Raw genomic sequence first — 26,368 nt, forward strand, 5'->3', positions numbered from 1 at the left:
CTTATTAGAATAGCATGGATATGGTCACTTGCAAATATCTCTTTCCCCAGGCCTCATACCCAAAAAGGTAGCTATCCATTTATCTGATAGGATTTGCACATCTTCTTGGAACTGCCAGCAGCAAACATTTTATGTCAAGGGTGAGTCAGGAGCTGAGGAGGCTTATGTCCTTCTCAGTAGCTCTAGTCTGCCATTATCTCAGCTGGTTTCTTTCCAGTATCATTCACTTTTCTTTGTTGAGCGTATAATAAGCTTTGCCTGATCATCTTACCTCAAGACTTGACTCTTTCTAAGATCTTTATTGCACTAACAAAATTCCTTTCAATTGTTACAGTGTATTCTCAACATGGAACTGATAGTTTTAAGCCAGACAATTCCTGCCACCCTACCCCTACCACCTTAATGATAAACAAAATACAATTATTTTCAGATGTCCTGTAGGTCATCTTGATCCCTGATTGAGAAACACTGTGATTGGGAGGAGGGAGAGGAAATGCATGTGTCTTCCATGTTTAAAAGTTATCCCTTGCCCTGCTGAGTATAGCTCAGTGGATTGAGCGCGGGCCTGCAAACCAAAGAGTCACCAGTTCGATTACAAGGCAGATGCCTGGGTTGTGGGCCAGGTCCCCAGTAGGGGGCGCATGAGAGGCAACTGTACATAGATGTTTCTCTACCTCTCTTTCTCTCTCCTTTCCCCTCTCTAAAAAATAAATAAATAAATCTTAAAAAAAAATTCCTTGACCCCAGAGATCTCCCCTTTACAGTGACACATCTCTAAAGAATTGGCCACACACCCCTCTCTACTTTTTTTCTTCACATTCATTACTGATCCTTTCACCCTTACTGGAGTTCAAATCCATTCCTACAGCACCTTAGCTGTGTGACCTTGAGCACATTAGCTAATTTCTCATTTTTTTCATACATAAAATGGACATACAATAGTTGTGTCTCCTATACCATAGTTTTGGAGATTAAATGGGTTATCTCCTCTCCAATGTGTATGATTTTTCTTTTCTTGTTGAGTAATTCTCTAGAAGTTAAATAACAATGTTACATGATACTAACAATGGTAGGCAATCATGATTTGCATCTGATTTTAATGTATGATACTGGCTTTGAAACCGAGATAGTGATAAGAAAGCATCCTTCTTCTTCATTACTAAGGTTTTGTTTTTTTTTTTAAGACCTGAGTATAAATAAGTTTGTATTATTGTACATACCTGTGCTGCACTGATTGTATAATTCTGGTCCTTCGACCTGTGGGAATGAACCCTATTACCACACTCTTTGATAATGACACATCCTATAATCATCGAAGAAAGCAGAGTTGAAGATGGCACACTTTAATCCCAAACAGGGTGGACTTTGCATTTCATTGTTCAAATAGCTGATTTACTTCTTTTTGCTGTCCTTGCTATGAAATAGGTTCTTAGCAGGGTCTCTAAAGCAAGAGCAATTGGTAGTAACTCCTTGTTGAATTGTCTCTCCACAGGCCTGGCGCAAGCGCTGGTTTGTCCTCCGACGGGGCCGCATGAGTGGCAACCCTGACGTCTTGGAGTACTACAGGAACAAACACTCGAGCAAGCCCATTCGTGTGATAGACCTCAGCGAGTGTACAGTGTGGAAGCATTCAGGCCCTGGCTTCGTTCGGAAGGAGTTTCAAAATAATTTCGTGTTCATTGTTAAGACTACTTCTCGTACATTCTATCTGGTGGCCAAGACCGAGGCAGAAATGCAGGCGTGGGTATACAGCATCACTCAGGTCTGCAACTTCGGCCACCTGGAGGGTGGTGCAGGTGAGAACAGAGTCATGATTCCTATGTGCTGACGGCGGGTGCCTGGGACACAGCACATGCACTGGAGAGCTACTATGGGAAAACCATAGAAGGTAGCAAGCCTACCTCTGAGGGTGTTTTGGCAGGGTAATTTGTATCAGAACTGCCCCCCCCCAAATACAGTACCAGAAATTTCTCCCTTTTACCAGGTGTTAGGCTTCAGGTTTACATGTACCATGCACTGAACATTATAGGCAACATCAAAAAGGCTTTGAAGCTGCTCTGTGCCTTTGCTCTCATAAGTCACAGAGAATGCATTCAGTGAAAGTAAAACATGGGTGAGGACGTCTCATGGGGCTCTGATTTTCCCAGTGCTGCTACTGCTGATTTTCTAGAAATATTAAATATCACCATCTTTCATTAATTCATGGAACTGCAGCTTTTCTGTTACCTATTGTATTACTTAGGAGTAGGTAGTAGAAAGACAGAACTTGGCTACTTATCATAGGCAGGGAAAAAATCCTCATATCTGTAATTGGTTTTAGGTCTCTGCAAGGGAAATTAGGTCCAAATTTGCTCTGTTCCATTTCTGGGCAGTGGGAGCAAATGAGTCATGAGGTTCTTTCTCCTCTCTCTCTTATTCTCACTCTCCCTTTCTCATTCACAGACACTGACCATTCTATGCAATAAAGCAGATAGATTGCACCTAGGGTTCCAATTCATTCCCCTTCATGGGTTTTGTTGTTGGGCAGCATGCCCTGATCCTCGAACCATAAAACTTTCCATCTTATTTCTTTTAGCCCCTTACTCCTAAATTCCATGGTCAACAGTTGCTTCAACATTTCTACTGTTTCTGAATGCTTAGCATTGGCCGCTGAAATATCTATGTTAAACGCTAGGTGGTGGTGGAGAGTCAGAGTTGCATCTTTACGAGCATGTGAGAGAGTGTTTCCTGAGGACAAAACTCTCTCTTTTTTTTAATGAACCGGGGAAGCTTATTAAGTGAAGCTATTCAGTTACATTGTTGAGCTTTGACAGCACTCAAATGAAAGGAAATGAAGTGCTGACGAGTTCTTTACCCTTGCTACAACAGATAAAGTTTATTAGCAAAGTGGCAGTGAAGGCACCCTGGCTGGATTCTCACATTGGCAAATGGCCAGAGGCTCCTTGACCAACTCCTCTAGCTTTGCTGCCCACTCTTTGCCACCCTAGTCCCTACCTTCAGCCTAAACTGGATGTATATTCATGTATTATGTTATGTGTTTTCTCTGTTTCTTTCCTCATCTAGGAGTTATCCTAAGACATAGATACATAACATGTTTCCCAGTATTCAAAGAGGAACAGGAATGAGTAAGGCACCAAGCAGGAAATGGAAAGTTCTGGCATGAAGCTGGAGGAAGCCTGAAACCCCCTATGACCTCTTTTATTCCCTGTATTTCCCCTTAGTTTTTAGAAGGATGTGAGGGCAGAGTCCTCTTCATTGGAGAACCACACCCGAAGGGGTTTCTTGTGGCTTTTCACATATGTTTGGTTCTGTCTACAGCAGCCACAGGTAGTCAGCATACTGTGCAGACTTTGGCCAGGAACATTGCTAAATGCTTTTGCATATTAGCTCATCTTATTCCCTAGACCAATTCTGTGGCATATGTACTAGTATTTGCATCTCCACTTCACAGAGAAGGAAACCTGGAACAGGAGGGTAATTTTCCCAAGGTCACAACAGCTAGATAATAGGGCCTGAACTTGAACCCAGGTGTTTCTGGGCCACCCTGACTCAGGAATTCAGAACTCCTACTAACTGGGTTCAGAGGGGAAATAAAAGGGGGCTTTTTATTGGGGGTTTCTGAATGTTATGTTCCTTGTGAAATGTGGGCTTTACTAGTCACCACAACACCCCCTTTTTAATCTTCCTTTTCCTTATATGTCATTAACAGTCAATCTTTAACAGTGTTCTTTATTCATGTTACTTGTCTATCCCTTCTGGTGGACAGTAAGGGCTGAGTCTTTGTCTTGGCTGTAGCAGAAGAGTTAGAACAGTTCTGGGCACATAGTAGGTGCAAAGTAGATATTCTATATACATAGACATGAACAGATATCTATATATGCATATATACATGTATGCAGAAATGCACATGTAAGTACATACATATGTGTTTGATATGCATAAATATGTGTATATATGTATATTTGTTGAGTGAATAAACAGTGATGCAGGGCTGGGGCTGAGGGCCATAAAGAAGCTGTGTATAGACTGTCTAACTGCAAATTTTTATACCAAGGATGCTTCTTTTCTTTTTTTTTTCTTTTTTTTTAACTCTTAATTGATTCAACACTTCACTCTTAAGAACATTGGCCTTCTTTCCCAGACATTGTTTATAGCTTGGGGAAGTGGTCTCCTCCATCAGTACAAACACCAGCTGTAATTTGCATCTTTTATCTGGCTTCTTTAGATGCTGTTTGAGAAATTGTGAGTGAGTGTTATAGCCATTCTTAAACGTTAACGTGGGAAATGATTTCTCCAGCAGATTCCATGGAGAGCCTCTCTCACACGCCCTGCTCCCTCCAGCCATCCTCTGCCAGCTCCCTTCACACTGCCCATGCTGTCAGCTCCTCCTTGCCAAGAGATGACCCAAACTCTAATACTGTAGCCACTGAGGAAACCAGAAGTGAGTCAGAGTTTCCCTTACTTCCTGATTATCTGATTCTGTCCAACTGTGAGACTGGAAGACTGCACCATGCCAGGTATGCTTATGCACCAAACTCCCTCTGAGCCAGGCCTCCTACACACTCTCCCCTGTTTGCCGTGCCCACACTGCCTCCTCTCTCAGGGTCTGTCAGTGAGATGTGCTCACTAGCCTGACTGAATCAGTCTGTTTAGCTGCAGCAGGTTTTAGTGGGTATATCTGCCCTCACTTCTCTTCCTGCTACTGACAGGGTGGGGACAGATCATTATCAACCACTATGAAGGATGAAATATGTGATATACTAAACAAAATGAGTCACGTATTTCAGCATTGTGGCTTTCATTTCTAACCTTGCATTTTCATATAAAAAAAATCTACAAACCATTTTTTCCCCCTACATCAAGGTGTTGGTGTGACCGAGCGTTGTAGAGGGAATGTGGCTATATAAGTAAAATAAAAGGTAATATTGGAGGAATGGGAATGAGGCCAGTATGGGTTTTGTGGTGGGTAGATAGCTTTCTTTAGATTTCTGCCAAGGGAGTATCAGCAGTGTTGCTGTGGTACCTACTACAGCTGCCAGGGACCTGCTACTTTCGGTCAAATTTATATACTTTTCTTCCCTCAGTTTACCCACCAGATGTGACAGCTGGTCAAACTCAGACCGTTCATTGGAACAGACTTCATCTGATGATGTTTTTGTTGATGGCCTGCAGTCACTGCACTATGTTAACTTGGCCGACCCCTTAACCCGTCGGAATGGATCTCAGGAGGTGCCTTACTATGCAAGGCCTCGGAATGGATCTCAGGAGGTGCCTTACTATGCGAGGCCTCGGAATGGATCCCAGGAGGTGCCTTACTATGCGAGGCCTCGGAATGGATCTCAGGAGGTACCTTACTATGCGAGGCCCCGGAATGGATCTCAGGAGGTGCCTTACTACGCAAGGCCTCGGACTTCCCTGATATGCAATAGAGATAGCAATGGGCCATACAGGGACCACGTTTCTTCACCACTGCTGGAAACTTCCTTAAATTCCACCATTCAGGTAGATAAAAACCAAGGTTCTTTACCCTATGGGGCAACAACACTAGACCTTGTGCCCAATGTGCCACCTCCTCGCCCCCCTAAACCAATCCATCTCTCTGAACGGCGCCAAGAGGAGCGGCTCCAGTGGAGTGGACACAGCAGTATCAAGAAGCCAGAATGTACTACGGCACCAAGAAGAATTTCTCTCTCTGGCTTAGATAACATGAGACCCTGGAAAGGTAAGTGTTGGATGCTAATATTCAGGTACAGGGAGAAGCCTGGCTCCTCTTAACTCTTTGGGTCCCGTAGCTGCTAAAAGAGTCAGAGCCCTGGTCCCTTAGGCATGCCTCTGACCACGTGATGGCCTCCCCACCTGACACTAAGCTCCAGGTGTTTGTATTGATTCACTCTGGCACCCACCCGGTACAGAAGGTGATATCTTTTATGTCAGTTCTGTTTGATTCCATTCTTTGCCTCTCACAAGTGACCTCTGAGACAACAGAACAGCTCTTATATTTTCAGTGATCCCATCAGCTTCATTCATCATCCCATCTGACGTGGTTTTTCAAAATTCTAACTGGCTATGCACTAGTGATGTTGCTTTTATCAAGTTGTCACCATCAACATAATGCTAACCCAGTTTATCAGCTTGGTCCATCAGCATGCCCTCCTGGAACCCTCTTTTGCTTTTTTCCATAAAGTGCTTCCTTTTCATGGGGTTCTCTCCCTCTCTGTCTCTCTCTGTCTCTCTCTGTGTGTCTCTCTCTCCCCTGCCCCGCCTTCCTGCTTCCCTCCTTCCCTCCCTCCCCCACTCTCCATCCCTTCCTCTCTCTTCCTCCTTCTCTCTTCATCCAAATTCAATCACTCCCACCTACACTGATACCTACAAGGCTACATTTTAATGGAATTATAGAAGTTTAAGGAACACAGACTAACTTCAAATTGTATGTTTCCTATTCTGACTGAGGAACTGAGTTATTGGCAAAGACCTCCCCCAATACCCCTAGTGATGTGACCATTGCACATGTTTCTTCTTTCTGATAACCTCAATGAATGAGTATATGCTGATTATCCAGAGGGTCTTAAAGTCCTAACATGTGAGCAGTAGACGAAAAAGGGAAAACAAAAAGTAGGTAAGCAACTTTTGGAGAGTGAAATAAATAAAACCAGTAGAATAATAGAATATGAAAATAAGTCTCAAACGAAAAACAGATTCTGTGAAGCAGAGGGAACACATCATAGTGATTGTTCTGCCTTCTCCACTGACATTCACCTGGATTCAATGTTTGTGACTGGTGGCAGAGTGGGGTCAAGGTTCATTAATGGGGAGGATTGCATCATATCTGTAGATCATCCTGTGAAGATTTGACATCCTTGCAATGTTGAGTTTTTCAAATCATGAATATCCTTCCGTTTATATATAGGCCTTGCTCTATAATATAGAATCACTGCTGTGTTAACAATAGACTGAAGAAGCAAGTGTAGAAGCAGGAAAACCAATTAGAAAATGAGTGTAGTAATCCAGGCAAACTGTAATGGTAACTGAGACCAGGATGGTAGCTTTCAAATTTGTTAAAAAGCAATTGGATGCTTGATAGATTTTGAAGACAGAACCTCATTCATGGGATGTGCAGTAGAGAAAGCATGGAATCAGTGTTGACTTCATGGCTTTTGACCAAAGAAACTGAGATGGGGACAAGGAACAACTGGAGCAAGTTGGAAGATGGGGTGGAGGTCAGAAAGCTGTGTTTGGATATGTTGAGTTTGAGATCCTAATGGAAATGTCAGGTAAGTTGTTAGAAATGTGAGTCGGGAGGTCAGTGAGAGGCCTGAGCTGGAAGTATGAATTTGGGAGTTGTCAGTGTATGGATAGTAAGTTCAAGGGACTAGATGAGGTCATCAAGAAACTGAATACAGAGAAGAGAAAAGAACCAAGGACTCAGCCTAGAGCGCTATAACATTTGGAAATCATGGGCAAAAGGATTCAATAGCAAAAGAAACTCTGAAGTTATTAGTGAGATAGCAGGAAATCCAACAGAGTAAGATTCTGGCAGAAACTTGTTCTCCAGGTGTCTGTTTCATAGGACTGTGGATATGGACCCATTCTTGGTGCCTTCCTTCAGTCTGAACCCATTGTTATTCTGTCATAAAGTCCTTAAGCTATCTGATGTCGGTACAGGGTTTTCGTCATATTCGCGTTATTTGGTGATAGCACTAGGAATCTGATAATGGAGAGGGAGATTGGGGACTGTGTTCAAATACACAAGTCCCATATTCTTTATTAACAACATCCATAATGAATTCTAAATTTAAGTACTTTACGTGTTCCAGGCACTGTACTAAATCCTTTACATGCATTAACACATGTAACATCTCCAGCAGTCATGACAAAGAATCTGCTACTGGTCATATTTTATAGATTAGGAAATTGAGACCCAGAGTGTAAGTAAGGTGTTCAGAGTTACACAGCTAATTAATGGTAGAGTGGGGATTTAAAACTAGACTGAGTGACTCCAAAGCAGCTTTTAGCCAGTAAGTACTTCAGCAGCCTTGGAGACATAGGAGCATAGATATGTATATCAATGCATATACATATATGCATATATATAATACATATTCCTTCTTTAATATATAACCTTTATTATAATTTTCCCATTACCTTATACCCCCACCCCCAGCTATCACCACCTCGTCCATATCAATGAGTCCGTTTTCTTTTGGGCTCAGTCCCTCCACCCCTTAACTTCCCCCCTACACTAGCAGTCCATCTGTTCTCCATCTACAAGTCTGTCTCTGTTTTACTTATTAGTTCCCTTTTTTCATGAGGTTCCACATATGAGTGAAATTATATGAAATTTCTCTCTGACTGGCTTATTTCACTTAGCATTATGTCCTCCAGGTCCATCCATGCTATTTGTTACACAGGGTAAAATTTTCTTCTTTTTTATGGCCAAGTAGAATTCAATTGTGTAAGTGTTCTGTAGTTGTTTTACCCACTCATCTATCGATGGACACGGGCTGCTTCCATGTCTTAGCTATTTTACATAATGCTGCAGTGAACATAGGGGTGCTTATGTTCTTTCAAATTAGTGTTTTGGGTTTCTTTGTATATATTTGCAGAGCTGGGATTGCTCGGTCAAAAGGCAGATCCATTTTCAATTTTTTGAGGTATCTCCATACTACTCTCCACAGTGGCTGCACCAGTCTGCATTCCCACCAACAGTGCAAGAGGGTTCCCCTTTCTTCACGTCCTCACCAACACTTGTTTGTTGATTTATTGATGATAGCCATTCTGACAGGTGTGAGATGGTATCTCATTGTGGTTTTAATTTGTATTTCTCTGATGAGTATTAATGTTTAGCATCTTTTCATATGTCTATTGGCCATTTGTGTGCCCTCTTTGGAGAAGTGTCTATTCAGGTTCTTTGCCCATCGTTTAATTGGGCTGTTAGTTTTTTTGGTGTTGAGTTTTGTAAGTACTTCATAAATTTTGGATATTCCTTATCAGATGTATCAGCAAATATGTTCCTCCATTCCATGGGTTGTCTTTTTATTTTGTTGATGATTCCTTTGCTGTGCAAAACCTTTTTACTTTGAAGTCCCAATTGTTTATTTTTTATTTTGTTTCCCTTGCCTAGGGAGAGATATCTGATTAAAAAATTACTTTTAATACATTTTATTCATTATGCTATTACAGTTGTCACATTTTTTTTCTCCCCTTTATCCTCCTCTGCCCTGCACCCTCCCTCCCACCAGCATTACCCTCCCCTTAGTTTGTGTCCATGGGTTATACTTATAAGTTTGTTGGCTCCTCCATTTCCCATACTATTCTTAACCTCCCCCTGTCTCTTTTGTATCTACCACTATGCTTCTTATTCCCTGCAACTTTTCCCCCATTATCCCCCTCCCCCACTGATAACCCTCCTTGTGATCTCCATTTCTGTGGTTCTGTTCCTGTTCTAGTTGTTTTCTTGGTTTGTTTTTGTTTTAGGTTCAGTTGTTGATAATTGTGAGTTTGTTGTCATTTTACTGTTCTTAGTTTTTATCTTCATTTTTTTCTTAGATAAGTCCCTTTAACATTTCATATAATAAAGGCTTGGTGATGATGAACTCCTTGACCTTGACCTTATCTGGGAAGCACTTTATCTGCCTTTTCATTCTAAATGATCTTTGCCAGATAGAGTAATCTTGGATGTAGGTCCTTGCCTTTAATGACTCAGAATACTTCTTTCCAACCCCTTCTTACCTGTAAGGTTTCTTTTGAGAAATTAGCTGATAGCCTTATGGGAACTCCTTTTTAGGTAATTGTCTTCTTTTCTCTTGCTGTTTTTATGATTCTCTCCTTTTAGCCCTGGCTGTTGTGGTTCAGTGGATTGAGTTTGGTCTGTGAACCGAAGGGTCACTGGTTCTGTTCCCAGTCTGGGCACATGCTTGGGTTGCCGGCCAGGTCCACAGTAGGGTGCATGTGAGAGGCAACCACACACTGATGTTTCTCCTACTTTTTTTCACTGCTTTCCCCTCTGTCTACAAATAAATAAATAAATAAAATTTTTTTAAAAAAAGATTTTATTTATTTATTTTTAGGGAGGGACGGGGAGGGAGGGAGAGAGAGAGAGAGAGAGAGAGAGAGAGAGAGAGAGAGAGAGAAACATCAATGTGCGGTTGCTGGGGGTTATGGCCTGCAACCCAGAAATGTACCCTGGCTGGGAATCGAACCTGGGACACTTTGGTTCCCAGCCCGCGCTCAATCCACTGAGCTACACCAGCCAGAATAAATAAAAATCTTTAAAAAATGTTCTCTCTATATCTTTAACCCTGGTTAATTTAATTAAGTTGTCTTCATGTGTTCCGCCTTGGGTCAAATTTCTTTGGGACTCTGAGCTTTCTGGACTTGCTGGAATTTTATTTCCTTTGCCAGATTTCAGAAAATTTCTTTCATTATTTTTTTAAATAAGTTTTAAATTTCTTGCTTTTCCTCTTCTCCTTCTGACACCCCTATGATTTAGGGGTGTCAGAAGGAGATGCTGGGATATTTAACATTGTCCCAGAGGTTCATATGCCTCTTCTCACTTTTTTGAATTCCTCTTTCTTCATTCTGTTCTGGTTGAATATTCCTTTATTCCTTTTTTTTAACAAAGATTTTATTTTTATCATCTATTTATTTATTTATTTGTTTGTTTGTTTGTTTTTATTTTTAGAGAGGGAAGGGAGGGAGAAAGAGAGAGAGAGAGAAACATCAATGTGTGGTTGCTGGGCATCATGGCCCGCAACCCAGGCATGTGCCCTGACTGGGAATCGATCCTGTGATGCTTTGGTTCACAGCCCACGCTCAATCTACTGAGCTATGCCAGCCAGGGCCCTTTCTTCCTTTTTTTCCAAAACATTGATTTGAGTCCTGGTTTCCTTCCCTTTACTGTTGATTCCCTGTACATTTTTCTTTATTTCACTTTGCATAGCCTTCATTGCTTCCTCTATTTTGCGTCCATATTCAGTCATTTCTGTGAGCATACTGATTGTCAGTGTTTTGAACTCTGCATCTGATAGGTTGGCTATCTCCTCATTGCTTAGTTCTTTTTGTGAAGTTTTGATCTATTCTTTCATTTGGACCATATTTTATCTTTATCTTTATCTTTATCTCAGCACACCTGTTACATTGCAGAGGGCAGAGCCTTAGATATTCACCAGAGTGGGGCAACCCAGGTTGCTGTGTTGTGGCACTGTATGTGGTAGAGGGTTCAGAGAGGGAACAATGCCATTTGCTCAGCTCTCGCTCCAATTTCAGTCACTCCTCCCACTTTCTATAAGCAAATTGATTCCTTTTGGTGCTTCTTTCCAGGTGGGTAGGTTTGTGTACCTTCTAGGACCCCATGGGCCTCTCCAATAAACTCTTCTGTGAGGCTGAGAGTTTCTCCCACAGCTGCAACCCCCACAGATGTTTACAGCCAGGGTGTTTGAGGCTTTAGTTTCCAATCCTGGAACCCTGGGATGTGATATCTATCTCATTCCCCAGTTGTTTCTACAGGCTTATCCGCACACAAATGTGGGACCACCTGGTTTACTAGCCACCACCTCCTGTGCCCAGCCAGTAGCTTTGCCTTGCATCCTTGCCACCCTGGCTGCCCATCTCTGCCCCTCCTACCAGTCTGGGTGAATGTTTCTTCTTTAAGTCCTTGGTTGTCAGACTTTCATACAGTTAAATTTTCTGGCAGTTCTGATGGTTTTTGTTTTTAAATTGGTTGTTGTCCTTATTTTGGTTGAGGAAGCAAAGCATATCTGCCTATGCTTCCATCCTGGCCAGAAGTCTAAAGTTGATGATGTTGAGTGTTTAGTTTATTTTTCAGAGATAACCTGACTTTTGACATCTCTGAGTTTTGGGGGGACATTTGCTCTGGTTCCCACTTGCTAAGAGAACTTACCTCACTTGTCAAGAGCAGTCTCCATTGTTGGCCCTTTTTCCTTCCTTAGTTAAAATGCACTGTACCCCATGGATTTCCTCCTTACTGTATGTTTGCACTTTCTGAGGATGAGCCCGTGCTCATCTTCCTGCTCTTTGAATATTGGGATTCTCTAGGTTTTATACTTAAACTTCTCTCAACTCTTGCAATCTAAATAATCTTATCTTCTCCTAGTTTTTAATGCCATCTTTAAGCTGGTAATTCCCCAAAATTATATCTGACTGGAATCTAGACTGCCATATCTTGCTGCCTTATAGACTTCTCCTGTTTCTTTTTTATTTATTTTTATCTTGCATAGTTGTAAAATATTAAAATATTTTTATTAGATAATAGTGATGGTATGAATTTGGGTTTTGTCCTCAATGTTCTTTCTTAGCTCAATAAAAAGTCAGAAACCCCATGTTGACCACTAACTTCATTTTTTTTAAAGATTTTATTTATTTATTTTTAGGGAGGGAAGGGAGAGGGAGGGGGGAGAGAGAGAGAGAGAGAGAAAGAGAGAGAGAGAGACAGAGAGAGACATCAGTGTGCGGTTGCTGGGGGTTATGGCCTGCAACCCAGGAATGTACCCTAGCTGGGAATCGAACCTGGGACACTTTGGTTCCCAGCCTGCGCTCAATCCACTGAGCTACGCCAGCCAGGGCATACTAACTTCATTTTTTATGAACATCTCTTTCAATCCAACTCTTAATTCTAAATTTTTATGTCAACACTGTTTGTCACATGTATCTGATAAGTTTCTCATCCTGTATTAATTCACCTTTTCTCTGTCTGCATGCCTGTACCTGAGTAGCTGACTATTGTTGCAGAAAATCACAGTCACCAATTCATGGTTACAGATCTCAAATGGGCCTTCAATGCTGCTTGGCAATGCTATCACTTCCGTGTTGATCCTATTCTCCTGATCATCACAGGGGATGTCTCACACATTCTGTCTTCTCAAACCTCTGGTTCCATCTCCACCATCTCTAAGCTCAGAAAATTCATGTAATAAATGCAACAAATTCTTGTTAATTACTTGCTATATCTCTTAGGGAGAACTAAAGCTATCATACAGAAACTTCTTCAAAATCTGGTCTGATTTTCATCTATTCTGACTACCCAACTAGACTTAATAGCTAGTCTTGCGTATAGAAACTGTGTTGTGTTTCTCTGCCTCTCCAGAGCAGAGGGCAGGGCCCTGAGGGGCATAGGATCTTGGACCTTAGTTTAAATTGATGTAGCCCTGCATTTCTCACCACCCCATCTTGTTTCTTCCAGCTGATGTAGAAGGCCAATCCTTAAGACAGCGAGACAAGCGGCATAGTTTAAATTTGGTGAGTTTGGCATTTGAGTTCCTTGAAGCCTCAATTTTACAAAAAAAAAAAAAAATAGCCTGATTTTTATACATTCTCTTGAAGTCTGAATATTTGTGGACCGTTGCAGTCTCCCCTTAAGGTTTGTACTTGTCTGGGAACTACTGGACTTAATAAGTAGTATTCTGTAAGGACACTACCAGTTCTAATAGTCCAGACACTTGTCTGATTTGGGGGTAGCTACTGAAGGCCTCACTTTATATTTGAAACATTTGCATCAATTCATAAACTTTTGTCTTCCAGCCTGAGATCTAGGAAAGTTGTCACACACCTCACAAATTAAGTCCAGAGGCAGAGCTTGAGTAAGAGGCTTGTCTGACTTTCCTATGGAGGCTCAGAGTTATCCTTGGATAATTTGCAACTGAAATCATATATGTAGGTGAGGCTGGCTACTGGTAGACATTTCCATGACTGTTCTGTGGTTCCCAACCCATACTTGTTCTCTTGCAGCCATGCAGATCCTCTCCAATGTGCCCTACAGCTTCAACCAGTGATGAAGACAGCTATGTGCCTATGGCCCCCCTGGGTGCCATCTCTTGTCTCAAAACTGAGTCCAACTCTGATGACTACATCCCAATGAGCTCAGGAAGCTTCTCCAGCCCACTTCCTGAGCTACCTGCAAACCTGGAACCTCCCCCAGTAAATAGAGATCTCAAGCCTCAGAGGAAACGTAAGCCATTTGACCAGGCCTGCTATGTAGGAGAAGGGAGCAGCCATGTGTATAAGTTTCCTTCCTGACCCTCTCTGGGAAGGAAACACTAGAAAAACCATCCTAGAGGGCTGGGAGGTTTAAGGGTGAGGAGAAAGGGCTACAATTGAATGGGTAGGGCTGGGGAACCTTGCTGCCCCAGATCATCACAATAAAAGGAGGCAGGGGACTTTCAGGCACCATAGCCCCTGCAAATACAGCCCACAAAGCCTAGATCATTGCAGAGGACTCATCTTCACCTGCTTCCAAGTCAAAGGCTCAGAAATAAGTGTTGATGAATTGGAATGGAACATGCCTGACATTTCTTCATTTAAACAGCACTTGAATATAATTACAGTGCCCTCTTCCTATAAGGAAATCAAGAATGACCTTTGACACTAATTTCTGAATGTCAGAGTTACCACTCAGTGCCCTGTGCATGCCTGTCAGCCAAGGTATTTCAGATGGGAGAAGACTTTGGCAGTGAGCAGTCTAGCTCCTGTGTGCACAGAGCTTAAAGCTTCTGCATTGCTCTCGGGCAGTTTCTCTGGGTCTTATAGGCAGCATGGACAGGCAGGGAGAAAGGAGAGGAGGGAAAGAGGAAAAGCAGGTCAAAGTAACTTTCTTGCTTTATTCTTACCCACCATCATCTGCTCAGTAAGGCTACATGATTTCAAGGAAATATTTGGTACAAAGAATTTGATCTCTGACCCTTACCTCTGGTACATTCCCACCTCTCTTTGCCCTTTGGAAAAATTATTTCTTCGGGTGACCATGCCCAAAGCTAGTAATTCAGTCCCTTACTCATGTCTGGTCCATTCTAGTCTCACCTGTTCAATCTGAGTCAAATCACATTTACAGTGTGTTTGCCATTTGCCATGTGTGTAGTGCTGTTTTAGGCACTGGGTGGGATGCAATGATGAGAAAGCAAGTAGGATTCTTCAGTTTGAGAGGAAAAAAATATAAAAAACATCTGGAAGAAGAAGAAGAAGAATTATGAAGTCTATATGAAATAGGAGAACAGACCCCGTGTTATGAGGTTCAGAGGAAATAACCATTCATTCTGGTCAGGAACAATTTAACAAGGACCTGTAACTTTGAGATAGATATTGTTCTGTTCAGTTAAATTTCTATAGCAATGCTGTCCAACAGAACTTTTTGTGATGATATAAATGTGAATATTGAATATTTGAAATGTGTCTAGTGCAACTGAGAAACTGAATTTTAAATTTTATTTAATTTTAATAAATTTCAATTTAAATAGCCACATGTGGCTTGTGCTACCACATTGGACAGCGCAACTCTGTAGGACCTGGTGATCATAAGCATGAAAATGGTGAATGGACTTGAGATTAGAGATTCATTGGGTGGGTGTGAAGGTCCATACTTGGGCCAGGAGATGCCAATTTTTTTGTAGGTGTAGATGCAGGGACAGATCCTGGGACCCAACAGGGAGAGGGAAGATGGCAAAGCCAGGAGGTGACTGGTCGGTGTCATACTACCAGGAGAGACCTTCTCCCCAGACACTATATGACTCACATGTCCTTTACAGATCACCACCTTGCCCAGGTGTGAGGCTCCTGGGAAGTGGATTGAGCAACAGAGAAGTCACTATACTAGACTCTGGTGATATGGAGGGGAGTTATAAACAGTCTCTACCCACCTCTACCCACATAGTCTAGTGGAGGAAAAATACAAAAGCAACCTGATAATAGGAATGCATGCATGACCAACTCAGTGAGTTGGCTTTTGAAGTGGAATTAGGGTCAGGTGCCAAGTGCTTCTCTAGAGGCCAAAGCTGTTGCAGTGAACAAATCAGAAGAACCCCTGTCATCTCAGAGCACATAAGTCTAGACCTGAATCAGATAATCACCGGTGAATGTATCATCACAAACTGGGGGGAGTGCTATAAAAGGTAAGTATAAGAACTCCTAAGAGCCCATGATGTGGAACTCGACCTTGTCTGGAGGTCAAAGAAGGCCTTCCTAAGCAGGGGACATTGAGCTGAGATCCAAAGATGACTAACCAGGTAGAGAAATGGAGAATGATATCCTAGGCAGAAAGACCATCAGCTAGACAATGAACTAGAGGTGGGGAAGACTAGTACCTGGGTGATAAAAATAAAGTTTCAATTTTGGACATGTCAAGTATGAAGTAGGCATTGGCATTCCATAAAGTTCAGAGACTTTCATCTGTTCTGTTCATACTATGTCTCTAACACCTAGAACCATACCTGACATATAATGTGTTTTATAGCTGTGTGTTGACTAAATATATTGCCTTATCATTACCTCTAGCTGGTAATGTGACCATTTGCTCAGTAGTTGCCCTGTCCCTACTACCAGGGAGTCAGGAAAGAGTGAAATTTATACTCATCATCAGTGCTGCTTATTAGTAAATTTGGATTTGGTGTGCTAGGTAAGTGGAATGTCATAGTTTTACAGTCCTTTGATTCTGGCCTTGAACTGCTAAGAACTTATCTTACTGGATATTGTGTGTTATCTTGTAGCACGGTCACCTCCCCTAGACCCGAGAAACCTTTCTACCATCCGGGAACACGCATCTCTAACCAGGACCCACACTGTGCCTTGGTAAGTGTCTGCTTGCTCAAAGGGTCCTCATCCAGCACAGATACTCCCAGTCTTAGTTAGGTCTCTTTGATTAAATGTATTTGAAGTCCACTTGATCTAGTTTAAGCAAAAGAAGGGGCAGGGTTTATGATCACAAGAGGAAAGAATATAACTGAACCTCCCAAGATACCAGAATTAGGAAGGAGAGTGCTCTTGGAAACCCAGGGAATCTCTCTCCATCTCTCATGTCTACCTCTCTCTTCACATTTGCTCATTCCTCTTTCTTTGGAGAACTCTTCTTTGTTGCTCAATCCTCATGGCCAAAAATAGCTGTACCATAGAGCCTGAGCTTATTTACATGATACAACTCCAGTATCAACAGAGACAGGCTCTTTTTCAATCCCAATTCACAATTCTTGACAGAGGGAATTGTATTGCCCCACCATGAGTGGAAGCAGCTATGGCCCAAGGGAGGGCCAGTAGTACCGACATAGCTTCAAGAAACTCAACTTTGTGAACAGAGTAGGTGAAGGGCATTCTCAGAGAAAGAATGGTTCATGGGCTTGCTATACAGTTCTCAGAATGTATTTGCACCCTCTCATCTCACCATTTAGATGTTGCATTTTCAGAGTCCCGAGCTTTACCCAGGAGTTTCTTGGTTCACTCTAAATGCCACAGGACACAATCATTTTGTAAAGCAGAATTCTGCAATGAGCTCTATTTACAGCTTCTGACTCAAGAGAAGGATGAAAGGTGATTTGCAGTCTTGTCCTCATTCCATCAGAGGACTGGCCACACTTCCTTACTTTCCCTGGTTACTTTGAATGGAAATTAGAAAGCCCCAAGGGAGTGGGTATTTTTCCTAAATGATCTGAAGCCTTGGTCTGTTTCTAGAAAGCTCACGAGCTGTGTCACATGGAAGGCCTGGAAAAAAGTAGCCTTTGAGAACTGGGAGTCACTTGCACCAGAGTAGGACAGAAGCTGCTGGACAGTCTCTACTGCTTTAAGAATCGCTTTGGCCGGAAGGAAGTTGTATCTGGAAGGGGAGGGCTGAAACCCCACAGGGCCCATGTCAGTTCCTGGCTGACTTTCAGAGCAGCTGTAAGACATTGCTTTGACCTCATCTATATTTTTGTTCTTAGCAATCGGACGAGCTTTCTCTCTCCAGAAAGAAATGGTATTAATTCTGCAAGATTTTTTGCCAGTTCTGTTTCCAGAGAAGAGAAAGAGAGCAACACCCAAATGGTAATCCTATATTTTTCATACTCTTCTTATTCTTCACCTGAATGTATATTCTTAGTTCATTATAAAGGAGACATACTTTAGAAAGGCCCGTACAATCTTAACACAATCACTTGGTTGTGATATCAGGTTACAGTGTTTTCTAGACTATGAACACATTGATTTGAAGGTGAGTTTTATTTCCTGCAATACTGAGTTCCTTGTACCATTTCAAGGCCACAGTATTTCAGCAGTTCCCAGGGTATAGGCATGTGTAATGGGAAAATGGCAGTGTCAGCACTTTTCACCAGGGCTGTGATATTCTGTTTGACCCCAGTAGGTTTGGAGTTCCCTGGATGTCCAGAGTCTAAGCTGTGAAAACTCACACATTGGATGGTTCCTTCCACCTGACCACTTGGTGGCCCTGCCCTAACTGCCACTGAACCTTTCCAAAGGATGAATCATTTAGAGTCCCATTGAAGGGGGGTACAGTGCCCTGGGCTTTGGGTATGCCTTAGTTTCTGAAGACTCCTGTTACAGGGTCTTCTTGTAGCCCTGAGTGGATAGTTAGCTGACATTTCTGTTCTTTGATTAACCATTTATGGTTCTAGTCCTAATCTCCCCTTCCTGCCCTCTCGTGTCCCTTCTGTTCCCTTTACCTTGGATTCTATTCAAGAGCATGTGTTTTGAAAAGAGAAAGGGGCTTTTAGCACATCTGGGAATTATCAGGCATTTAGTTAGAACCGTACCCATTCTGCAATTTTAAAATGTAGGAACTTTGGAGATAATTCTCTAGAGAGAATTGCTATTTAAATTATGAAATTTTGAAAAGAGATCTTAGAAGGACAATGTTCAAGGCAATTATCAAATATATATATATATATTTCTATTGCAATTGTCCCAATTTCCCCCATTGCTCTAACCTGCCCCACCCAACCTCACTTACATATACTTTTGAGAAGATAATTTTTCCCTCCTATACATGAGGATAATAAATAGGCAGTTTGAAAACTAAAAACAGTAATCTCCAGTGAAGCAGTAATTAAATGCTTTAGTTTGCCTTTCTATTTGATAAAAATCTCTGTAAGTGCACTTAACCATATGCAGATGTAAAGTGACTCATATACAAATCTGCTGTGATCTTTCCAATGTTTTTCACACTTAGTAATGGCCCTTGGGAAACTTGTGGAAGAAAACATTCTTAAAAATGATGCTGGACCAGCTGTGCTCTGTCTCCAGAGAACAGAAAAGGGAAGTGAGTGTATAATGTAATACAAGCAAGTGCATAGTCATTCCAGACACTAGCCATTCATTTATGATCTTTGAGCTTGTGATAAAGACCAGTGAGCCCCTGGTAACCTCAGTTCCGCTTTCTGTCTTCATAAAGTTGCCTATTCTAGGTACCTCACATAAGTGGAATCATACAATGTTGGGCCTTTTGTGTCTGCCTTCTTTCAGTTAGCTCAGTGTTTTCAACATTCATCCATATTCTAACATATAACAGAATTTCATTTTTTAAAAATTTTATTTATTTATTTTTAGAAAGAGGGGAAGGGAGGTAGAAAGAGAGGGAGAGAAACATTGACGTGACACGAATGTCAATCAGTTGCCTTTTGTGCGCCACCAGCCAGGTACCTGGCCCACAGCCCAGGCATGTGCTCTGAGTGGGAATCAAAACAGTGACCTTTCGGTTTGCAGGACAATGCCCAGCCCACGGAGCCACACCAGTCAGGGCAGAATTTCTTTTTTTTTTTTTTCAAGGCTAATACTCCATTGTATTTACACATCACCTTTTGTTTATCTATTTGTCTGTAGGTAGATAATTGGGTTGTTTCTACCTGTTGTCTATCATGAATAATGCTGCTATCAACATTGGTGTACAAATATCTGTTTGAATCTTTGCTTTCAGTTCTTTCAGATATATACATAGAAGTGGAATTGCTGGATCACATGGTAATTTGTTTAAATTTGAGGAACCACCAAACTGTTTTCCAGTGACCAAACCATTTTATATTCCCAACAGCAATGCAGAATGGTTCCAATTTCTCTATATCCTCACCAACACTTGTTATTTCCCATTTTTTGTTTGTTTTGCATAGTAGCTATCTTAATATGTGTGAAGTGGTATCTCATTGTGGTTTTCTGTTGCATTTCCCTAATGGCTAGTGATGTTAAGCATCTCCTCATATGCCTAATGGCTATTTGTATATCTTCTTTGGAGAACGGTCTAATCAAGTCCTTCACCCATTTTTTAATTGGGTTGCTTATTTTTATTGTTGAGTTGTATAAGTTTTTTTTGTTTTTTAAAGATTTAATTTATTTATTTTTACAGAAGGAAGGGAGGGAGAAAGAGAGAAAGAGAAACATCGATGTGTGGTTGCTGGGGGCTGTGGCCTGCAACCCAGGCATGTACCCTGAGTGGGAATCGAACCGGCAATGCTTTGGTTCACAGCCTGCGCTCAATCCACTGACCTATGCCAGCCAGGGCTGAGTTGTATAAGTTTTTTAAAACAATATGGATATTAACATTGTATCAGATGATTTGCAAATATATTTCCCCATTCTTTGGGTTCTCTTTTTCACTTTTTTGATAGTGCCCTTATATGCAGAGATTTTTTTTTTAAGATTTTATTCACTCATTTTTAGAGAGGGAAGGGAGGGAGAAAGAGAGAGAGAGAAACCTCAATGTGCGGTTGCTGGGCATCATGGCCTGCAACCCAGGCATGTACCCTGACTGGGAATTGAACCTGCAACACTTTGGTTCACAGCCTGCGCTCAATCCACTGAGCTACACCAGCCAGGGCTGAGAGTTTTTTTTTTTTAATTGATTCCAGAGAGAAGGGAAAGGAGAGAGAAAGAAAAAGAAAAATGTTAATGTGAGAGAGAAACATTGATACATTGCCTCTTGCATGTGCCCTGACTGGGGACCCAAACTGCAACCCAGCCATGTAGGTGCCCTCACTGGGAATTGAACCAGTGACCTTTTGGTTTGCAGGATGACACCCAACCAACTGAGCCATACTGGCTAGAGCTACACAAAATTTTTTAATTTTGATGAAGTCAATTTGTTTCTCTTATTGCCTATGGTATTCATGTTATATTCAATAAATCATTGACAAATCCAATGTCATGAAGTTTATCTTTATGTTTTCTTCTAAGAGTTTTATAGTTTTAGCTTTTATACTGAGGTCTTTGATTCTCTTTTGAGTTAATTTTTGTATATGATCTAAGGTTAGGGTCCAGCTTCATTCTTTTGCATATGCATATCCAGTTTTCCCTGCATTATTTGTTGGAAAGACTGCCCTTTTCCCAGTGGTCTTGGCACCTTCATTGAAAATCAAAGGACCATAATTGCAAAGGTTATTTCTGGACACTTTTATTCTCTTCCATTGGTCTATATGTTTGTCCTGCCTCCAGTATGATACTGTTTTGATCACTATAGCTTTATAGCAACTTTGGAAATCAGGAAATGTGAGTCCTTCAACTTTGTTCTTCCTTTACAAGATTGTTTTGGCTATTCAGGGTTATTTGAGATTCCACATAAATTTTAGGATGGGTTTTTCTATTTCTGCATGAAATGCCATTGGGATTTTGATAAAGAATGCTTTGAATCTGTGGATTGCTTTGGTTAATGTTGTAATGTCTTCTTAAAATATATTTTATTGCTTATGCTATTATAGTTTTCCCAATTTTCTCCCCTTACCCCCTCCACCTGGTACCGCCATTCCCTCCAGCAATCCCCACACCTTTAGTTCATGTCCATGGGTCATGTAGATAAGCTCTTTGGCTTCTCCATTTCCTATACTGTTCTTAACATCCCTCTGTCTGTTTTGTACCTACAAATTTGTGCTTCTTAATCCCTGCAGCTTTTCCTCTATTCTCCTGTGTTCACCTTCCAACTGATAACCCTTCCAATTATCTCCATATCTATGTTTCTGTTCCTGTTTTGCATGTTATGCTCAGTCTGTTTTTGAGATTCAGTTGTCAATAGTTGTGAATTTATTGTCATTTTAATGTGCATAGTTTTGATCATCTTCTTTTTCTTATATAATTCCCTTTAACATTTCATGTAATAAAGGCTTGGTGATGATGAACTCCTTTAGCTTTAACTTGTCTTGGAAGCACTTTATTTGCCCTTCCATTCTAAAAGATAGCTTTGCTGGATAGAACAATGTTAGTTGTAGGTCCTTGCTTTTCATCACTTTGAATACTTGTTGCCAGTCCCTTCTAGCCTGCAAAGGTGTTGTTGTTGTTGTTGTTGTTGTTGTTGTTGTTTGGAGAAATCAGCTGACAGTTTTATGGGAACTCCTTTGTAGGTAACTATCAGCTTTTCTTTTGTTGCTTTTAAGATTCCCTCTTTATCTTTAACCTTTGAGATTTTAATTATGGTGTGTCTTGGTATGGTCCTCATTGAGTCCATCTTGTTTGGGACTCTGTGCTTCCTGTACTTGTATGTCTATTTCCTTCATCACATTAGGGAAGTTTTCTTTCACTATTTTTTCAAATAAGTTTTCAGTTTCTTGCTCTTCCTCTTTTCCTTCTGGCACCCCTATGATTCACATATTGGTACTCCCGAAAATGTCCCAGAGGCTCCTTAGTCTATCATTTTGGGGGGATTCTTTTTTCTTCTTGCTGTTGTAATTGAATGCTTTTTTATCTTCCTTATGTTCTTTTTTTTACATTTTATTTTCATCATTGTTCAAGTACAATTTTCTGTCCTTTACTCCCATTCCAGCCCACCCACCCATCCCTCCCCACCTCCCTTCCATTTCCACCCCCTCTAGTTTTTGTCCATGTGTCCTTTATATTTGTTCCTGTAAACCCTTTCCATTATCCCCTGAAATTCCCTCTCCTCAGCTTCATCCCCTCCACTGTTGGTATCCTGCAGATTTTTCTTTATTTCACTTAACGTAACCTTCATTTCTGTCTGGGTCTTTTTTATGCTGTTACAGTACCTAGTGAGTTCCTGGAACATCCTTATAACCAGTGTCTTGAACTCTGCATCTGACAGGTTGCTTATCTACATTTTGTTTAGTTCTTTTTCTGGAGTTTTGTTCTGGTCTTTCATTTGGGCCATATTTCCTTGTCTCCTCAATTTGATAGTCTCCCTGTGTTTGTTTCTGTGTATTAGGCAGAGTTGCTTTAACTTTCTGTCTTAGTAGCTAGGCCTATTGTAGAAAAGTGCACTTGTGAGTAGTGTGGGGTGGAGCCTCGGGTAATCGCCAGGGCAAGGCAACCCATGTTGCTGCTGAATGGCTCTGTGTGGGAGAGGGCTCAGTGAAGGGACAATGCTGCTGCCTCTCCTCTGGAACTTTGCCCACAAGGATGCCGTGCCCTAGCCCTTATGCCAGTCACCTCAATTTCTCCTCATATATCACTAGTGCCCTTCCCGCTGTTATCCCCCTGGTGCTGAATCCCAGAGGGAGTGGGTCTGTAAGTCCCAAGACTGTTGTGGGCCCTTTAAGGAGGAGTCTTCTGTCATTTCTGCCATTTCTTTTGCCACCCTAAACCTTACTGACTGGGTTTTATAGCCAGAAGTTATGGGCACTTAACTTCCTGGTGCTAGAACTCTGGGCTGGGTTGTCTGGTGTGGGTCTGAGATCTCTCACTCCAAGGTGTACCTTCCAATTTTTATCCACTACACATGGATGTGGAACCACCCGTTCCATATTTCCGCTCCTCGCTGTGTCACTATGTCTCCGCGCCTCTCTGCGCATCTCCATAATTCCACCCTTCCTACCCGTCTGGATGAATGTGGCTTCTTTAACTCCTTGGTTGTCAGACTTCCATATGTCTCAGTTTTCTGACGTTTCTGGGTGATATTTGTTTTGTAGTCTAGTTGTAATTTTTGCTCTGATTGTGCAAGGAGGCAAGGCATGTTTATCATGCCTCCATGTTGACCAGAAGTTCCTGGTTAATGTTGTAATATTAACAATAATTAAATCTTCCAATCCATGAGCATAGGGTGTTGATCCATTTTTTTATGTGTGTTTACTTTCTTTCAGCAATGTTTTGTAGTTTTCACTGTACAAGTCTTTGTTTCCTTGGTTAAATTTATTTGTAAATATTTTATTGTTTTTGATGCTATTTTAAATTAGATGGCTTTCTTAATTTCCCTTTTAAATTTCTCATTGTTAGTGTATAGAACTGCAACCACATTTTGGGTGTTCATCTTGTATCCTTGCTGGGTTTGTTTATTTTTTGTTTATTAGTAACTTTTTTGAGTGGAATCTTTAGAATTTTCTACATATAAGACCATATTATCAGCAAACAGGTTATTTTGCTTCTTATTTTCCAATTTGGATGTCTTCTGTTTCTTTTTCTTGCCTAATTTAATTCCAATACTTTGTTGGGTAGAAATAGTAGACAATTCTGTTGTCAACTACACAACCCAGAAATTCTTCTGCAGGTGTATGAATGTTCATGGCACCATCTTACAAGAGCACCAAACTGGAAGCAACTCAAATGTCGTTGTTAGTGAAACAGTGAAATAAATCATGCAATGGAATTACCTATTCCAATCCAATGAAAATCAATGAAATTAGGACACAGGTGGCAAACACAAGGCCTGTGAGTCAAATCTGGCCCTCCACCTTGTTTCTACCTGGCGGCAGTGCCAAGCTCTCACTAAATTGTTAAGGAGTAGGTACATGTATACAGTCCTAAAATTACATTCGGCCATTTGAAGGCAACCGCAAGGCTGATGTGACCCTGAGTGAAAATGAGCTTGATACTCCTGGAATAGGACTTCTGCATAGATATGGGTGAGGGTGAAGGATGTTTTATGAAACAAAAATTGAAGCCATGAAAAATATACCATACAGTTCTATTGCCAGAAGTTCAAAACAGGCAAAACTAAATATGTGATTTAGGATACCTACCATCTCATAAAGCTATATGTAAAAAGAAACAGAGCAGTAAACACAAAATTCAAGATAATATTTAACCTCTTGGTAGGAAAGAAAGAGGTAGTAGAAGGGGAACAGGCACTTCAAAGGTATTGGTAGTGACTTCCGGCCAAGATGGAGGTGTAGGTGGTCACACTGCCTCCTCAAAAAACCAAAATTAAGGACAACAAAAATTTAGAAACAAAAACAACGAGGACAGAAAATTGAACTGTACGGAAGTCCCAACAACCATTCATCCAGACCGGTAAGAGGGGCGGAGTCGGCGGCCGGTGGAGAGGGGTTGAGGCACGAAGAAGCGGTGGTTGGCAGACCTGGGCACGGAGAGGCAATGGGCAGACCCAGTGAGGCGCGCAAGGCAGATGGCTGTCTGCAGTCACACATTCACACGCAGATAAACCAGGTGAAAATGGGCAGCAAGACAGGCTGCACAGCCCAGGGCCCCAGTGCCAGGAAATAAAGCCCAAAAGTGCTGATTAAAAACACTTGTGGATATAAAAACAATAGTTTTGATATTTCCCTCAAATTGAAAGTTTGAGTGGAATACTATTTGCTTTATTGTCATTTACTCTAAGAATAAATTCAATTCAGCTCCAACAAAACTGGCCAAATTCCTGCTAGGCACCACTTCCTGAGCTAGGTAATGTTTATTAAAAAGTAAGACAATTAGGCTTTATAAAGTGTTCCCCCTGATATTTTCAGTACCCAACTGGCACTATACATAATTATTACAATATTATTGACTGTGATTATTTAAGCACCAATGCTATACAACTGAAGCTAATACAAAATAATATGGAATGTAAACTGCAATTTAATATTTTTTAATTTTTTAAAGAATAAATTAATTGTTAAAAAGCGAAAAAAAAAAAAAAGAAAACACTTGTGGAGATTGAGGTGTCGAGAGAGACTCCCAGCCTCACAGGAGAGTTCGTTGGAGACCCACAGGGTCCTAAAATGTACAGAAGCTCACCCACCTGGGGAACCAGCACCAGAAGGGCCCAATTTGCTTGTGGGAAGTGGCAGAGTGGACTGAAATCCAACAGAGAGTGGAGAAAGCACCATTGTTCTCTCTCTGACCCCGCCCCCACCTACTGTGCACAACACAGTGACTGGGTTGCCCTGCCCTGGTGAACACCTAAGGCTGTGCCTCTTATACATAACAGGCACGACCAGATCCCCCCCCCCAAAATGGCTCAAATGGAAGAACAAGTCAAAGCCTCAGAGCCAATAGTTTTAAGCAACCAAGAGATAGCCAACCTATCAGATGCACAGTTCAAAACACTGATGATCAGGAGGCTCACAAAATTGGTTGATTTTGGTCACAAATTAGATGAAAAAAATGAAGGCTACACTAAGTGAAATGAAGAAAAATGCACAGGGAACCAACAGTGATAGAAAGAAAACTGGGTCTCAAATCAGTGGAGTGGACCAGAAGGAAGAAAGAAACATCCAACCAGAAAAGAATGAAGAAACAAGAATTCAAAAAAATGAAAGGCTTAGGAACTTCCAGGACATCTCTAAATGTTCCAACATCCAAAATCTAGGGGTACCAGAAGGAGAAGAGGAAGAGCAACAAGTGGAAAAGTTATTTGGCCAAATAATAAAGGAGAACTTCCCCAATTTGGCAAAGGAAATAGACATCCAGGAAGTCCAGGAAGCTCAGAGTCCCAAAGAAGTTGGACCCAAGG

General features: G+C 41.4%; 1 protein-coding gene across 7 annotated transcripts in view; it reads left to right on the top strand.

Annotated features, from left to right (window-relative positions):
- GAB3 (GRB2 associated binding protein 3) overlaps positions 1-26,368 on the top strand; it is a 103,955-nt gene that overhangs the window by 49,185 nt on the left and 28,402 nt on the right. For 5 of the 7 annotated variants that reach the window (XM_045817396.1, XM_045817392.1, XM_045817394.1 and 2 more), the window contains exons 2-8: positions 1,493-1,796; positions 4,298-4,517; positions 5,085-5,722; positions 13,199-13,254; positions 13,744-13,963; positions 16,491-16,572; positions 17,694-17,796. In XM_045817396.1, coding sequence (XP_045673352.1) covers positions 1,493-1,796; positions 4,298-4,517; positions 5,085-5,722; positions 13,199-13,254; positions 13,744-13,963; positions 16,491-16,572; positions 17,694-17,796 — 1,623 coding nt within the window. The remainder of the gene's footprint in view (positions 1-1,492; positions 1,797-4,297; positions 4,518-5,084; positions 5,723-13,198; positions 13,255-13,743; positions 13,964-16,490; positions 16,573-17,693; positions 17,797-26,368) is intronic. The other 2 variants (XM_045817393.1, XM_045817399.1) reach the window with 1 other exon arrangement.

Source organism: Phyllostomus hastatus, unplaced genomic scaffold (genome assembly GCF_019186645.2).
Source record: "Phyllostomus hastatus isolate PE091 unplaced genomic scaffold, TTU_PhHast_1.1 phas_scaffold_255, whole genome shotgun sequence".
In the NCBI taxonomy this organism is placed as follows: Eukaryota; Metazoa; Chordata; class Mammalia; order Chiroptera; family Phyllostomidae; genus Phyllostomus; species Phyllostomus hastatus.